The 17,089-nt window shown below is 41.0% G+C and overlaps 2 protein-coding genes across 8 annotated transcripts in view; one reads left to right on the top strand and one right to left on the bottom strand.

Moving 5' to 3' along the window:
* Positions 1 to 1,877, top strand: part of aatka (apoptosis-associated tyrosine kinase a) — a 30,435-nt gene extending 28,558 nt beyond the window's left edge. For all 4 annotated transcript variants that reach the window (XM_086186118.1, XM_086186119.1, XM_086186120.1 and 1 more), the window contains one exon: positions 222 to 1,877. In XM_086186118.1, coding sequence (XP_086042244.1) covers positions 222 to 250 — 29 coding nt within the window. In that variant the 3' untranslated portion in view covers positions 251 to 1,877. The remainder of the gene's footprint in view (positions 1 to 221) is intronic.
* Positions 1,814 to 17,089, bottom strand: part of LOC147245028 (BAR/IMD domain-containing adapter protein 2-like) — a 60,267-nt gene continuing 44,991 nt past the window's right edge. Inside the window, exons 7-15 of one of the 4 annotated variants that reach the window (XM_086186126.1) lie at positions 12,655 to 12,807; positions 11,004 to 11,246; positions 9,873 to 10,104; positions 8,698 to 8,899; positions 8,538 to 8,606; positions 8,307 to 8,460; positions 8,057 to 8,094; positions 3,939 to 3,981; positions 1,815 to 3,415 (exon numbers count right to left, since the gene is read on the bottom strand). In XM_086186126.1, the coding sequence (XP_086042252.1) occupies positions 3,954 to 3,981; positions 8,057 to 8,094; positions 8,307 to 8,460; positions 8,538 to 8,606; positions 8,698 to 8,899; positions 9,873 to 10,104; positions 11,004 to 11,246; positions 12,655 to 12,807 (1,119 nt within the window). In that variant the 3' untranslated portion in view covers positions 1,815 to 3,415; positions 3,939 to 3,953. The other 3 variants (XM_086186123.1, XM_086186122.1, XM_086186124.1) reach the window with 3 other exon arrangements.

Genomic DNA, 17,089 nt, shown 5'->3' with positions numbered 1-17,089 from the left:
TCACAAACATTTGGTTGCTTTGGCAGATATTTTAAATGAAGTCTTATGGTTTTCCAAGCAAGAATTAGATGATCAGTCGACTTTAATTTCCAGTTTGGAAAATTTGCTACTATTTTTAAAAAAAAGGCGTCAGAAACACAGGAAAATATTTGACAGGAAAAATAAATGGCGAAATCTCATTTTTAAAACTCCAATATTTATTTATTTTTTTTCCCTAACAGGCAACAGTGAAGAAAGTCCAGCATACTGAGTGCCAGACACACACACCTGACTGGAGGAGAATGAATCCTTCTCGACACAGAAAAGCAGCATTATTATTATTATATCTAGATGTTTTACAGAGTTTTATTTTTATTGTCGTTTTTTGGGCGTCTGACCCTGGTGACCCTTTATGAGACAGTGCCTCATATTGTTGTGACACACCCTTGATGATTTGCACACTTTTTTTTTTTTTATTTTATTTGGTGAAGAACGAGTTATAGCTGCTATTGTGGGGACCTGATTGGGGGGGTGGGGGGGTTACAGGAGAATGGATGCAAAATCAGAGGTTTGCAGAGAAAAATATCAGTATATTACTATTCAGTATACACCAATTAAGTATTTGCCTCATTTCTGTTGGTGACCTTGCAGGTGCTTTTAATTTTTAAATTACAAATAAAAATCAAACAAAAACAAAAAAAAAAACCTATAAAAACACGACAGCTGCTCCTCTCATTGGCTGCTTAATCTGGCATCTTTTTTAAGACTGTTACAGCACTCATCGATGGAAACCAGAGAACAATCCTTCTTGCTTACAAAGTTGTGGTGGATTTCCAAAAAAAGAAAACAACAAAACAAAATGTGACTCTTTTTAACAGTTGTGGATGGCGGTGACAGTGTTTGAATATGAAGGTGCTTAGTTTATCCCTTAATCTGAGTTTTTTGACCAATGAAACACAGTGTTGTTGGGTTTATTATTCTTGATTATCACCACCAGTCACTCTCTCTGGTTATTGAACATCAGTCTGAAGCACTTTGCATAGCCAAACAAAGTCTTTTATTTGTAGATGTGTGACTCTTTTGCTCTACATATCCCCCTATCCTGGAATGAAACATGTTAACGTGTGATTTTACCCCCCCCCCCCCTCCTTTGTGTCCACAGTGCCAGCTGCAGACTCAGTTATTTTCATATAAGCTTGTATTTCATCTGCAAAATAAATGACACCAAAGGGACGGAGAGGTGTCTCAACACGATTCAGCAGTGTCACATTAACATGACCATCATAAATGTTGAATGTCGGTAACATACATCTTTATGTATCTTTTCTACGTATTGTCCATACATATTACAATTGTGCTGAAGCACGGGTCCGAGTTTAAAGAAAATTAAATTAAAAAAATAAGACATGCAAACAATGTCACATACTGTATGAATGTTATATCAACATGTAGCAGGTAGCTTGACTTGAAATACTACTGCTGTATCAACAGCTCCCTCCCCCTCTCCATCCTTCTGTAGCTCAAAGTGCCAATTCTGTTTCCTCTCGCTTTGCCTTTTAGGTTCTGCAAGAAGAGAAATGATGGATAGCATTTTTTTTTATATACTCACCCACCCACCCACACACACATACAGTATATGTTTGTGTGTGTGGGTGTAAAAGCATTTGAAAACGTGCAATCTGTGATGGTAGTCTCTGTTGTTTATGGTTTTATCTTATTTTATTTTTTATTTTTTGCCAAAGAGATATTAAAAGCCTATTGGCTAAAGTGGCAGATGTATTTGGAGAAGATGAGGCGGGTTGTTCTGTGCACCAGTAGTAACATCATTGCTGTTTTCCATTCCTCCCTCACTCATGGCTATTGTGCAATCCCAAACAAATAAATCCAAATACTTTTTCCCCTTCTTGTGTCTGTGATGCAATAATCAAGCAAAAACATCAGCACGCATTTAAAGTTACATGTCCAATTAAATTTATTTTTGGACAAGATAATTTATGCATTTTCTGTACAGTACAGATATAATACAAACGGACAAAAGTGAGAAATGGACACAATGAAAGCTATATAAAAGTAAAAAAAAAGAAAAAAGAAAAATTAAACTTGCAGCTCAAACAAACTAGATAATAAAAGCAAGATCATATCACTCAGTGTGTAAAGGACTCTCATCCATCTTTGCAATTCATTTCTCACGTTGTTGATTCACTAAAGGCATTTTTAGCTCCGTCACATACAAATTTAAGCTTTTTCCATCACGCAGTTTCACTTGCACAGCATCCTCTTTCAGAAAACCTCTGCTTTAAAGCTTTTGTCCCAGATAAGAATTTAATACTGAGATTGAATGATCAAAAGCTATAATAATAATAATACTGTACCTTATCCGATAAGCTACCACTCCCTCAAAGCTAAATATGGAAAAAAAAAAAATAGCTCCATTATGAATGCACTGGATTTCACCTCTTCTCTATCTGGTAGTTTAGATATGACTGAAATTCAAAGAGAATATTAAGTGAAAATGTAATTTTTCAGAGGGATAACAAACTTTACTGTAGCTTTGCTGAAGCAAAATGGAGAAAGAAAACATTTCAAGAAATCAAAAGGGGATATAACCCCACTGATACTTTAAGGAATATAAAAATACAACTGTGATGCATGTTTCTTCAAATCGTTTTTTTAATGCTTGCTGCAAAAATAGTGGAAGGCACAGTTCCCACATTGAAAATCTGGGTAAACTGTATCACAACTAGTAAATCTATCATCATATTATTATTAGATTTAACAAAAGCAGAATAACTCACGAACTGTCTAGCTAGCTGTAGCTATACCCAGTTTACTCATTGTCTTGAAGTTCATATCACGGTGATGCACTGCGAACAACCCTCTTACCCTGAAGCGAAAAATGACTAATGCAGAATGTGCCTTCGCTGCTCATTAACGACGATTATCCTCAAATGATATTTACAGAGTGTAAATGTGGAAGGAAAAAAAGATCCCATAGTGCAGATAAATAATAATGAGACGGCGTTACTGGTAAAACCTATTAGCCATATCTTATCAACATGATCTAAATAACCTAAAAAATTAAAATATCTACCGTTGAATGTTGAACATTCTGTGTTTTCCTGCAGTGAAGTGAAAGCAAAACATTATGAGGATTAAATTCTTTTTTCCACAGCGAAGAAACTTAACATATTCACTGAAGTGATAATCTGCCCCCCCCCCCTCCCATAAGCACACACCCGCCAAGTCACGCTTCTGAGCCCTCCCATGGAACAAATATGATTGGCCCCTTTTTTTTCCACAAGGCAAAAAAAAAAGGGGGGACTGGGAGGGGGCCAAAAACTGGACAAAAAAGGGGACAGCAGGCCACTAGTAGAAGATGGGTGCAGATCGGTCATCAATGAAGGTGGGCCGGAGGTAGACCTCCAGGGAACGGTCACTGTGGGGAGAGGAGGGGTGGGGTGAGGAATATTGAAAGTTAGCTTGATCAAATTCAGAATTTTTACATACTGGTTTACCACACCCAAACCACATCTTCCTTCCTAAAGTTCTGTGTCTTAACAATTCAAAGTTGAGCGAAAACTTGAAGTTTCTATTGTGACTTTTAGCAAGCAAGAATCTAGTAAAACAGAAAAGAGCTTGACATTCATGCAGGGTTAGTGTCTTTTCTGTATGAGTGTGTGTCCAAATACACACACACACACACACACACACACACACACACACAAAAGAAAAAGGTAATTATTTAACAAGTCAAGGCCTGCTGGACTTGACAGGATCAAATGCTGCCGCATCCACCGAGGCCAAAGGACAGAAAAGACCAGTGATTTCCCAGCATCCTACTGCAGCCAGGCAGCCAATGACAGCGGAGAAAGTAAAAGGAAGATTTACAAAAAAATTCTTTAAAAAAAAAAAAAAAGGGTGATTGGTTGGCTGAGAGGAGATGGAGGCTGGTGACTTACGGAGGTCCTGTTCCCTCAGAAGCGGGACAATTCTGGACCCAAACTGGAAGGTAAAGAGAACCTTTGGGTTTGAATGGCTCATCTCTCAGATCATGCATGGGTCACATTTAGTAACGACACTGCTGGTTAGTCTGGTCCAAAATGAACATACCGTAGGTTGATAATAATAATAATAATAACAATCATAATAATAATAAAAACTGAAATGAGGGATGGTATACAAACACTTCATGCTTGACATGCTTTATATTTATATAAATATATAAATATAAATGTATATTATTCTTTCACATTTATAAAAGGCTGCAGCTCCTCCTAGTGGACAACTACTGAAAACGTACTCAAATCAACAGGCAAGTGTTCAGTGTATCGTCACCAAAACACAACACAAACACAACCAAAACATACTCAATCATAAAAGAAGCAGGCAGGTATATACTCACACACTACACACCACCACACACCCACACACACACACAGAGCAGCACAAAGGTTAGGGATGAAATAGGCATGCTCGAAATGATCACAAAATTTCGGAAAAACAGAAATAATATAAAAAAAAACAAAATAAAATAGAGATATAAAACTGAAAATGTCAGTGTGAGAACAGATTTCTCGTCACACCAAGCTATTTATTAATATATAGTGATGTGTTTTATTTAGAATACCTTTGTAAAAAGTCACCATACATTCAAGGTCAAGTTTTAAGAATCACATTTTCTGGTATCCCTCCACAGCATGCATAAGATAAACACTGATCAGTAGTTTCTCATTGTTCTCATATTTTTCTTCTCTTTTTTTTTTTTTTTTTTTTTTTTTTTTACAAGGACAATAAACAAAAGAAAAGACCAAAAAAACTACATCGCCACTCAGGGAATACAATCATAAATAACACTGAGAGCCGCAAAAATAAACAACTGAGGTTAAACAGAATTCACAGCTGTTATTTCTTTTTTGAGGATTCCTTCAAAGTCTTTTTTAGCTTCAGGGGAAAAAAAAAAAAGACCAAATTAAATATGACATTTTATTTTAGTTCAGCCAAAAACGAAAATGCCAAAAAAAGAAGAAGTGTGGGCTGAGGGTGTAATTGAGAATTTATACGCAACATGTTTTGCAATGATCATAATACAGTGCAATTTGGTGGACCGACAGAAACAATTCATATATATTTATATATAGATAAGATATATATATACTGTATATTCTTGAAGCTCTTTGTCATATTTGCTTCACTTGCACATAAAATATGTGTTCAATAGAAATAAAAAGAAGCAGGGTAAGGCATATGACACACACCCTCTGGACAGAAAATCAAGTCTAGCACTGACACTAGGAAGCACAGCGGCGCCACCTATGGGATCTGTCTGGAGCACAGCGATCTGCTGCACAGCCTGAACAAAGCTTTGAGCGTGTGTGCATGTTTGCGTGTGTGTGTGCGCATGTGTGTGTGTCTGTGTGTTGTGGGTGGGAACTTGTTGGTAGAGGGCCCACGAGTGCGTAAAAAGGCCATTCAGCCAGGTGGCTTGGATACAACGACATTGTAGTCTTTTGGCACTTGTACAGTACATGAACATGTCCTTTAGTCCGACAAAATGACACAACCATGTACATGCATGAAAAGACAAGCAGTAGCAAAGGCAGTCTCTTGAGATTATCAGTCCGTGATGGCGGACTGTGATCAGAGATATTCAGAGTCCATATCGCTGCATGCCGAGCAGGTAGGCCCCGCTCGGGCTCTCTCGCTCAACGCAATCCTCCACCCACCAACCGCTACTGTCCACACCAACATCAGCAGCAGCAGCATCCAGGATGGGACGGAAGGAGGAAAGGAAGGACCCGGGGAGGAAGAGAGGACAGAAAGGAGGGATGAAACTGGCCTCTTCCACTTGGTGAAGGGGTGTGTGTGGAGGCAGAGGAGGAAGAGGAGGAAGAGGAGGAGGAGTAAGAGGAGGAGGAGATAAGTGGACAGGAGGGAGGCTAAGAGGAGGGACAGATGGGGAGGAAGAGGCCCCTGTGCTATCCGGAGCTGTCTGTGTCTGTCTGTATGTCTGTTCTCACACAGTCGAAATCAATTTGCCATCAGGACTGTCACTGTGGAACAAAGAGAGAAGGAAGCTTGCCAGGTCGGACACACTCAGAGAGAAATGGAGAAAGACAAAGACAGGCACAAGGAGGCAGGGTTGGGTTTAGGAGAAGTGTAGGTGGGGTCAAGTTGTCTACTTTGCCCTACCTACGGCCACAACTCCAAACACACCTGCCGTGATCAGGAAGATTGGACTTTGAATTCCCTCATCAACACTTTTGTGACCCAGATATGTTTGGATATTACTCTCAAGAATTTAGCCAGACTAAAAACAAAAAAGAAGATAAAGTTGATGAGGAAATCATCAAGTCATCTCCTTAGCTGGAGGGATGTAGTGATTAGATTAGTCTGTCGGGGTGAATACACCCAGAGCGTTGTCTCAGAAATACTCATATAGATTAAAATAAAACACAACCAGGGCAGACAAGAGTATGTAAAACAGCTTGGCAGTGGCGTCCCAAAAGCTCCAGACTGACAAGCGGCGATGACTGAAATGAGGTCAGCATGATGTCTACTGTCACAACGTTTATTCCACCAGACGTAAAAAAAAACAACAAAAAAAACAAAACGAGAGCATATACACTCTGGCCATCTCTCTCTCTCACTCTCTCTCTCTCTCTCACACACACACACACACACACACACACACACACACATTGTTTCTTTAAACAGAAATACACACTAATATATACGCACACACACACACACACACACGCATACATACACAAGGTTGTGCTGCCTGACTGGACAGAAACAGGCGCAGCGCTATTCCTAAATCTAACCTCAAACAACCCCCGGTGAGTCAGCAAAGGACGAAGAGACACAGTAAAATATTTTCAAAAGGAAACACTGAGTGAAATATAACAAAACAGAAACTTATATCTACTGCTTGAACTTGAAGAAACAAACTTTTAGGAAAATATGCTTTTTTGCCATCCTTGGAACCAGCCAACAATAGACAAACAGAGAGACCTGCTGACTGCTAGTTAGCTAAGCACAAAGAATGGTAGTGGATAGTAAGCGTTAGCATACCCCCATCAAAAATCATCAAATACTCTTTCATTTCACGCTGGATTTTCAAGATCCCAAACCTTATACGTTCAACCCAGAGGCAGAACTAGTAGTTTTTAAGATAAGAAGTAAAGACAGAGGTATGCTCACACTTCCCACACAAAACCATTCTTTCTGCTAAGCTAACTAGCGGCTTATTTCTCATGCGCAAAGGAGAGAAGATTATCTGTCCTCCTGTCTTACTCTGGGGAAGATGACAAAAGAGTATATTTCCAAAAGAGTCGTTGTGTTCCTTTTTAATATACACCTCAATATCCTTATATCTATTTGTGGGTAAAAAAAGTCCTACATTGCTCAATATTTGCTTCTAAGAGGTTAAATTTGCAGGGTTCCACTCTCTTCTCTGACTATCTTTGAATTTTGGACTGATAGTCAGACAAGAAATATTTTGAAGGTGGCTCTCAAAAGTAACAGAGATTTTAAAAATATCAAGGTCAGGTTTGATATAAGATTATGACTACAGTATGACTATCAGATGTCTTACACTCGCGTGACAATTCTACATTGAAAACCAAATGAACACAGTTTGCCAGCCATCGATTGGTACAAAGTTCTCTATGATATTTGCCAACAAAAAATGCTAAAACAAAAGCGCCATTGTACGTCGGTCTGACAGTTACAAAAGAAATCAAAACAGATTCTTCCTCCATCTGACTCACCCCGTTTTTTTTGTTTTTTTATTTACAGCAAGTTCAGCTAGTTATTGTAATCCATTTTGAAATAATGGTGCGCAAAAATACACAGCACACCCCAAATTTTCACAAAGAACTTCCTGGATTTACAGCAACCTGCTATGAATTTTGCATGTAGCATTTAATGAACAATTTTGAGCATTCAAGCAGCTCAGGTGAAACAATTTTTTCCCAAAGCAACTCTTTTAGTGATAACACACACCTTCCATGTTCATGGTTCAGATGGCAGCAGCAGTGATATTATTACAGAGTTGGGTAAAGACGGTACTTACCTCGTGGCAAAGCGTCCATCATAATCCTCGATAGCAGGCTGAAAGGATAGAAACATTTCTTACTGACTTTGTGTGCGCGTGTTTCTAGAAACAAACACTAGGTGGCAGCAAAATTAAGCTTTATTCTGCAGTTCACATGGGATTACTCATACAACACAAGACCAAACCATGTGAGGGCTACAAATTAGCTGTGTAACAAGAGCAGAATTGTTATTGTTCAGCGAGGCTACACATGTTCAGTTGTGCCGACCTGTGTGCCAAAGCCTGCCATACTGTAGGGGCGTGGGCGGGTCTGTGCTAAGCTCTGAGCCAGCAGTCGGGCGGTCAGGCCGTAGTCCGGTGTAGGCAGTGATGCATCACTCTCCAACAGGTTGCCTGTGCTGCTACTTTTGCCATGGTGCAGGCTAGGTGGGGAGGAAAATAAAGACCTCAGACTCGTTTGGGAACCTTTCATTGACACGTTGAGTGGTTGCAAACTTACTTGACTTTGAGCTTCTCGCTGTCACTCTCAGGCAGCACACGTGTATAGGAGAAAGGAAACCAGCCACGCCTGAGAAAAGTGAAGATCTTGTTAACATTTGCTGCATCTGTAGCTCCAGTATAGTTTCAGGCAAAACTGAATAAATGAATACATTAGTTACATTTTATTCTTCTCATTCTCGCCGTAGTGCCAGCCATCACGGGCTTCAGGCACTAGCAAGGTGATGACATCGCCCTCGGAGAAGCTGAGCAGGGTGCTGTTGTCACCTGCGGCGTGGGAGAAGATAGCCTGGACGCGGGAGCGCCCGTTTTTCTCCAGGCCTGCAGCCATGGAGCTGGACCGGGGCAGGGTCCGTGTCTCTCCTGAGGATTCAGTAGGCAGAGAAGGCAGTCAGAGTCAGGCTCGGAGGTGTTCAGCAGAAGTTAGTGGAGGGATCTAAATTTCTTAATGTTTTTGTTGCTGCCTGTTTTTTAGTCTTTCTGTAAGCAGAACAACAACAACAAAAATACCAAGCTAAATTTCATGAAACCTTATGGAGGGGTAGAGCACGTACAAATAGGGCGAGACATCAGCAACTGCCCACAAAGTGTTCCTGAAATATTTCTAATAGTTTGGACATGAATCCAGACTTTATGATGGTTCCTTCAGACATGCACAACAATAGAAGAAATGCACTGCAAGTTCTTAAATGTTTATAATTTATTTTCAAGCAGGAATCCCCTGGCTTGCATTTAGAATGAAATCTAACGTACATTTTAACTTTTATATATAATAACCTTTAATTACATGAAAGTGAAATGCAAAGATATTCTGGAATCATTTTACTCACATATAAATAAATACAAACACTTTTTCAAAATTGTTTAGCCTTTGATGGATTTGCTTGATTTGATTCATTTCTTAAAAAAGATAATATAGAATGTTTCATTTGAGAAACGTAGGATCTGAAATGTCGCACTTTGATAGTCCTTGTCGGTGAAAAAGTAAAGGACATGTATCTGCAAAAGGAGGCTGCTGCAAAGCCTTAACTCAAGGTACATATTCTACCAGCTGAGCTACAAAACATCAGCAATCTTCCCATTAGGGGCAAAAAAGGTGTTCTTCAAAAATAATAACCCAATTTTGTTGACTAGTACCAAGACAAGATTGCTACTTTTTTCTGGCTGTTTTGTGTCATTCTGTAATACTACCTTCGTCATGACAGCAGCTCTCCAAACTCTCCAACCAGAGAGGTTGATAGGTGATGTCCGTCACTCTACTGTTTCATAAGACGTTACACCATTTAAATCGTGCTTCCGCTGTTCATGAAATGCGGGCAGTGTTTGGATATCTTACCCACGGGGTTCTTGTTCTTGGCGGGGGCAGGCCTGCGGACAGGGAGGGTGTTGGAGTAGACATCGCTGACCTGTCTTTGAGGCTGGGCCTGAGACTGGCCCTGGCCTTGAGTCTGAGGAGACGAAGGCCTGACTTGGGACACAGATATAGTCCCTCCATCTGTCCAATACTCATCCCCGTGGACACCTGTTGTCCCGTTGACCATGGACATCCCATCGGGGCCCATCAGCCTCTGGAATAGACCAGTGGTCACAGTGATTCATGAGTGAAAATGACTGTGCAACGATTTCATAAAATGTGCAGAATAATCTGATAATCTGATTAATTTAAATAAATGAAGCCAAATAAGCAGTGAGACATGAGGAAGGAGAGACGACGTACTTTAACATGTTTTAAAGACGTGTGAACTTACTTCAAACAAAATTGTGCTTTCTTTTAAACATTTCTTTCACACATTCAGTTTGGAAATTCTAAACTGACACCCACTCCATCTACATAATTAAAAACTCCTGATTGTTAAATACTCAATGCCTCCTACTACAATAAAACATTAATTCTCAGTCTGATGTGTACTGGAGATTTCAAGATACCACAACAAACTGGATCAGGAACAGGGAAGAGGGACGGTTCTACATGTTCAAACTACTCCGTCAGATGTTTTACGTGAAGTAGCTTTGTTGTCACCTGATAGGAAATCTTCATGGTCCATTCACAAATCAGTGGCTTCATTTTTAATGCAGGCTGTATTCTTTTGTGTGTCTTTTACAAATTTGTCTTCATCTTATGGCTACGATGCTGGCCATTCTGGCTAGAATGAGTTGAGATATGGACTTCCTGAGCTTCACTTCATCCCTGTGATGGTTTACGTGGGTAATGAAAAGGTCAGTTGATACTCTTTTGTATCTCGACAACAAAAATAGTAACGATTTTCTGGAGGGGACCATGTTTTTGTAGTTATGTGAATGTACGCAAAGGGAACTTTGGCAATTTGCAGCTACTTGAATGCACTGCGGGTCCAAAAACCACCTTCAAAAAAGGGAAAAACTCTGCTCAAACATCATTCTACATGGACGGGGACATAACATAACGTCAGTTATGATAGAAATGAAGCTCCTGTTTCTCTAAACATACCGCTGGGTGCCCGAGGCCACTGCCCATGAAGACAGCCAGTTCTGGGGGCACAGGGAGAGGCTGGGCTCCGGGGATGGGGTCGGAGATGACCAGGTTGGACTTGGAGGTATGCAGGGGGCTTGTACCTCCCAGGGCAGCGGAGCCCATCTGCTGGGCCAGGAGCATGGCTCTTTCTGGCAGCTTGTTTGGATCTGAACAGGCCTGTTGCCAAACTGGGATCTTCTGGGTGAGGAGGTCTTTACCCTGGAAGGAAGTGTGAAAAATGAACCCACGCAAACGCACACACACCATGAAGTTAGTGAGTTTTTACTCACAGCTGCAAAGTGACAGACCAAAAAACTTGCTTCAATACAGACGCCATTCAAAGAGAAAAACATTTAGTCCTCAAAGGTTTCCCTCTGCTGTGCATCCTTGATCACTGCCCTTTGCACGGATATGATAATATGCTGCGTAGGCGAAGCAGTGCGACAGACTTACATACAAGCAAGCTGCCCACTGCTGCAGCTCACAGCCTGTGGACACACTTGCTTTTTTTTTCTAACGAACATGCAAGGACACATACAAAAACAGATAATTTTGCCCTTTCTTTTCTGTGCATCCATCTATGTCTCTCTCTCTCTCTCTCTCTCTCTCTCTCTCTCACACACACACACACACACACACACACACACACACACACACACACACACACACACACTAGGAACCCTTCGGGAGAGGGTTCTTCAGTTTGCTGAAGGTGAACTCTTCCCACACACACCCCCATCCTGATTAATGACTAGACTCCATGGTGAAAAGAGACGAAGCAGCACAGCAGCACAACCCACACAAACATAGTGTCCTCCTCCAGTCGCATCTTCAGGCTGACAGTTCACACCCACCAGTAATCCCCGGAGACAGATGTACTCCATTACCCAAGAATTTGATGGCATAGTTAGCAAACAAAGAGACATGGCCACCATAACAAACATTTCCTGTCAAATGAATGAATCCATGGATGCAGGGGCAAAGTAAAAGGAGTCATCAGTGAAGTCACGTTATTGGCTGACAGCGAGTGAGCGTTGATTTCAATCCATCCTGTCACACCGTTAGCATTTGGATACTTTTTTCTATTAAGCTCTTTCCTGCTCTGAGTGTGCAAGGCTGTTCGCTACACACAAAGGTGGCCGGATGCCCGGAGGTGCAATGATGGATTACAGCCTCAGATGTAACCGTCAGCTGGGCATTGTCTGCAGTCTTAATGAATTTTTAAAATGAAAAGGGCCCCCATGAGCGGTCAAAGCTAATGCGACTTTGAATTATATATCTCCTAAAATGCTCCTCCTGCTGAACACTGGTCCATAGCAGGGGAAGTTTAAATGAAACTGAGATGACAGATGGGGAGAAGTTGCCTTGAGTCAACACAGCAGCACCAAGTACCAACATAAACATGAAAGACAGAAAATAAAAAGTGCAATCGAATCCAACACAGTGACATCAGGATTAATCCCAAGACTAAAATTCTAATATTTAGTTTTATTTTGGCAGTGCGATAAAACACATACGCATGGTATTAGAATAAGGAAATGCAAGAAAACTGGTTAGAGGAATCAGTTTTTGATGTTAATAATAGCATATTATATTAGATTATTTCTCAAACGGTGAAGTGAGTTACCTTGCCATGGTAGGCGCTGCTGTTCTTGGCTACAGCACACTGACGGTCCACCAGGAAGCAGTACCTGCGACGCTCCTCAGACAAGGCTGTCTTGTATCCCTCGGCGATGAAGGTATCCAGCTCAGTCTGCTTACTGCTGATGGTCTCAACAAACTGTGGGGCGGGGGGGTGAAAAACACAGTAACACATCTACATGAGGCATTCATCATGTACATCGCTACAGAGTTGCACATTTGAACTGTCTTTCATTTAACCAGTTTACATTTCATCTTACAGTAAGAAAATTATGGATGAGGTAGATGCACATAACGTTCTTACACAAAATGGCTCAAAGCAGCTGGCGACTTTGTTTTAAAAACAAAAAAGCACAATCACACACCTGAGTCCTGCTCAGAACACAACAGCCTTCTACTCTCAATACCTGCAAAGCTCCAGTGAAGCAGTCACTGGTTAAGAACACATACCTGCAGCCACACTTTCAAAATGGGTGTCTTTTCATGCACACATCATCTGATTTTTCTTTTCTTCCTATATTCTCATTTATTTTACGATTCAACACATTTAGGCACGAGCAAAATACATAAATGAGCGAATAAAAAAACACATTTCAAGCATTTCTCTGCACCCGCTACCCGTGCAATTGAATGTGTGACCGATAAACAAGATATCACTTTTATTTCAACATTTTATAACCTGGACCTTTTTTTTTTTTCATCTATTGTGGTTTAAATGAGGTCAGCAGGTACTGGAATCTGTCTACTATTGTCGCATGGCGAAATTGTCCATGTCAAATTAAAAGGAGCTTGTTTGTTGCTTGTCGTTTCTTTTTTTACTGTTTTGTTGCTTCCACCTGAGACCCCTCCTGTTTTGCAGCTCACATGCATGTTTGCAGTAATCATTTTTTGCAGATCCTAATTTACTCTTCAGTCCAGATTCTCCTTTATGAGAGCTGGAAAAGTTTTTTACGACAAAAAAAAAAAAAATAGGCCAACTACAAAGGCCAACTAAGACATTTTTAAATGTTGGACAATAACCAGTCTATTAAAGCTTGTATACGATCGACTAAAGAGCAGGTGAGTATTTTCAGCTTATCCAAGCGTGATGATTCTAAAACTGGAAAAACTTCTTGTTAAGTACACATAACACACATAAAAAGGTCAAAGACTGCAGTAAACAACTACAGGGAGCCTTATTTTGAAAAGAGTACACATGTAGGACGCCGTGCTCCGAAACAGGAGAGTTCACATGTTGGTTGACGCTTGCCTGAAGTTTTTCGGTTCTGTCTGAAAGTAGGCCAACTGATCTGAGTCCAGTCACATTCTTAGCTCCTGATAAACACTGACCTAGAAGACCAGTGTGTTATATTTTCAAGGATTTGTTTGATCATCACTGTCCTACAGGGGATTGGCTGGTCTGACCTCCATTACGCTCCTCATTCCTGAAGTAAAGATGCAAGCGCACAGAGTTTTCTTTTGCTATAAACATCAGGCTGACTTTTCATGTATGCCATCAAAGGTAATCTGTTTTAAATGCACAAAACAATAAAAGTCTGATGCTAAAATTAACAATGATAGCTAAGAGGAAAGTGACATAATCCATGATTTTGCTGACTTCTTTTCAGTGATGTGGCGTCATTAATAATTCCTCAAGTTCACTTTTCTCAAAGCAAACTTGAAAAAAGACATTGAAAATAAAGTCTCTCAAGTTCGAGAGTTCCTCTCCTGCAGCTAAATGGAAGTTCCTGTGGTGCCACCGCACAGTGCAGATGTATTTCATTTAGCAGCCACCAGAGCACACTGCTTCCCCACTGCCAACAGCCATGAGGTAACTTAATTAGAGTAAGGAGGAAAATCTTAAGTAGCTAAATGATACTGAACACAAACAGTTTAAAGAATACACATTTGCATAAGTGTACCAAACAAATGCTCGGAGGAAATCCGCCTAAATATTACGCAAATCCACTGAGCTGAGTTGGAGGGATGATAAATCCATTTTTCTTCTGAGTGCAGCCCGACCCTATTCTCATTCTTTCTCTACACCTTAAGATGAAATTAAGTGCTTTGAAACTGGTTCAGTTAGTCGCTGTAGTTCCTTCCAGGTAGAATGTTCTACTGAAGGAAAAGGTGGGCTGGGAGGGGAGGAGCAAAGCCACATGCGCCCGAATATGCTGCTGAGGCTGCCAAGATGAAGTCTCACAGTGGAAAAAAAAAGGTAAAGATTTTGTTTTGTATGAGTCATAATTTATACTGCAGAGAGAGAGAGAGAGGATAATGAGAGAGGAGAGAAATACATCATAGTGAACAAACCCACTGGACATTTTGGCTAATAACATTTGTGAATGGGTCACATTAAGGGAGCCACACAATAGTAACAGCCCCATCTCTCTCTTGCTTTGTCTGGCTCATGGAGTTTTGTTTTTCTTGCAGCCTCTGACTCACAGTCTGCTCTCTAGCACTTCATCCAACCCAGCTAATAGGAGGAGCTCAACCAATGTGCCCTCTCCTCTTGCCACAATCACACGGCCCAATTCTCCGACCGTTCAAAAAGGTCGCAAAAGTAACCCAAGACAATGAGAGCGGTGGGAAAAGCCGAGGCAGACATAAGCCGCAGCCACTGAACCACCTCAGGTTACATTTGGATAGAATTGCCTGTGAATAGAAATGAAACTATCATTACTGCCCCCAAACACTGACATATTCAGGTCAACGTGCTAACAGACAAACAAAAATACCGCGTGTACTCATATTGTTCCCACTGAACTCTTTATATCCACGCTCATTCGCGTGCAGATTCAAAAGCATTTCCCCCAAGTATTAAAGACCTGCTTAGGTCTGCTAATCTGTTTCTTCTTTATCAGTACTCCTTGAATTCAGAAGAATAGTACTATAACACTCCAGGAATAACGGGATACTCCTTCAGTACTGGCATGAGAACCTGTGTCCACATAGAGAGAAACCCTCCCACTGCTCAGTGTGGGCTGAAACGCCTTTGCAATGCGGGAAAACGCTGCTTTAAGGGGATGTCTTGCTTTTATCATTTGTTATTTTCCATCACTGTGAGCGTGACACAAACCCTCAGACTTTCTATGAATGAGCTTATAAACGTCCATGTCCCTCTGTCATCGCTCAGCCTGACAGCCGCATATCGAGGAGGACGTGTGTGTACGTTACGATCTTCCGATACAGTCGATCGAAGCATAAACTCCTTTTCTTTCTCTATTGTGATAGATTCTGAGACATACAGTTCAGAATATGGCAAGGACATGCTTTTCCGCCATTGTGTTCGTTACCGTGGTGACTAGCCCTGACCAAAAAGAGAGACGGGATGATACCAGCACCTTTCTGAAAAGTTCAGAGATTTTCAACTAGAAGCCAACAAAAAAAAAGAAGACCGCTGTGAAAAAAAACAACGCCTGCTCCTCATTCAAAGGAAGCCTTGTTCAACTTCTGCAACATGCTGTTTTTGTTTGGACCTATATAAACATATATAACCAGAATACCATTATTCTATATACCGTAGCGTCTTCTTTTTTTTTTTTTAATATCAAGCTGCGGAGCTAATAGAAAGTCTCATGACATATATTCTGAATCCTGAACTCTGTCTCTTTCTGTCTGGGCTTTTATTAGCAAGACTTTATCAGGATGAAACCTCTTGTTACGGTACCGTGGTCCACTCCAGTGAACTACATAATGAGCTGATTAGCATTTCTGCCGAGGCTTTACCCATTGATGAGATGGCACAGTGAAAGTGTCTGAAAGCAGCAGAGAATAAGGGATTCAGACAAAGAGGCAGACAGAAGTAAGAGAGCAAGAGAGAGAGAGAGAAAGGAGAGAATGAGACAGCGATCAATAAAATGCGCTTTCCGCTGCCAGACTGCGCTCAGACATTCTTTACTTTTTAATGAAAAGAGAAAAAGATAAAAAGAAAAAAGTTAGCGCCTCTCATCTGCGCGCGCGCACACACACACACACACACACACACACACACACACACACACACAAAATCACAGATGTGGAGGAGGAAACGTTCGCCTAAGCAGCTCTTACTTGCCTCCTATTAAAGGATTCTGTTCTCGCAAATTAAACTGAACACTTGTAGGCAACACTTGTGTAGTCAGTTACTATCACAGTCTTTCTTGGTGGATAGTTGTCATTGTGAGGTCTTGTAGGAGTACAGGGCTCTCTCTCTCTCTCTCTCTCTCTCTCTCTCTCTCTCTCTCTCTCTCTCTCTCTCTCTCTCTCTCTCTATCTATCTATGTTGTCCTCCCGAGGTGCTTTGGCATAAACGAGTTGACTTTTCTCACACACGCCCACAACCATTGATATGATCAGTGAAAGTGAGCAGGCTGAAAATGAGGAAAGGAGATTGATTTTCCTTTTCTCTGCTAACCGACTGTGCGTTATGAGTCCAGGGCCTGATGAACTCATTCCTCTGC

Source organism: Aulostomus chinensis, chromosome 18 (genome assembly GCF_037954235.1).
Source record: "Aulostomus chinensis isolate RoL2024-O1b breed Wild chromosome 18, RoL_Achi_v1.0, whole genome shotgun sequence".
Taxonomy (NCBI): Eukaryota; Metazoa; Chordata; class Actinopteri; order Syngnathiformes; family Aulostomidae; genus Aulostomus; species Aulostomus chinensis.
This window is presented reverse-complemented; position numbering and strand designations above follow the sequence as displayed.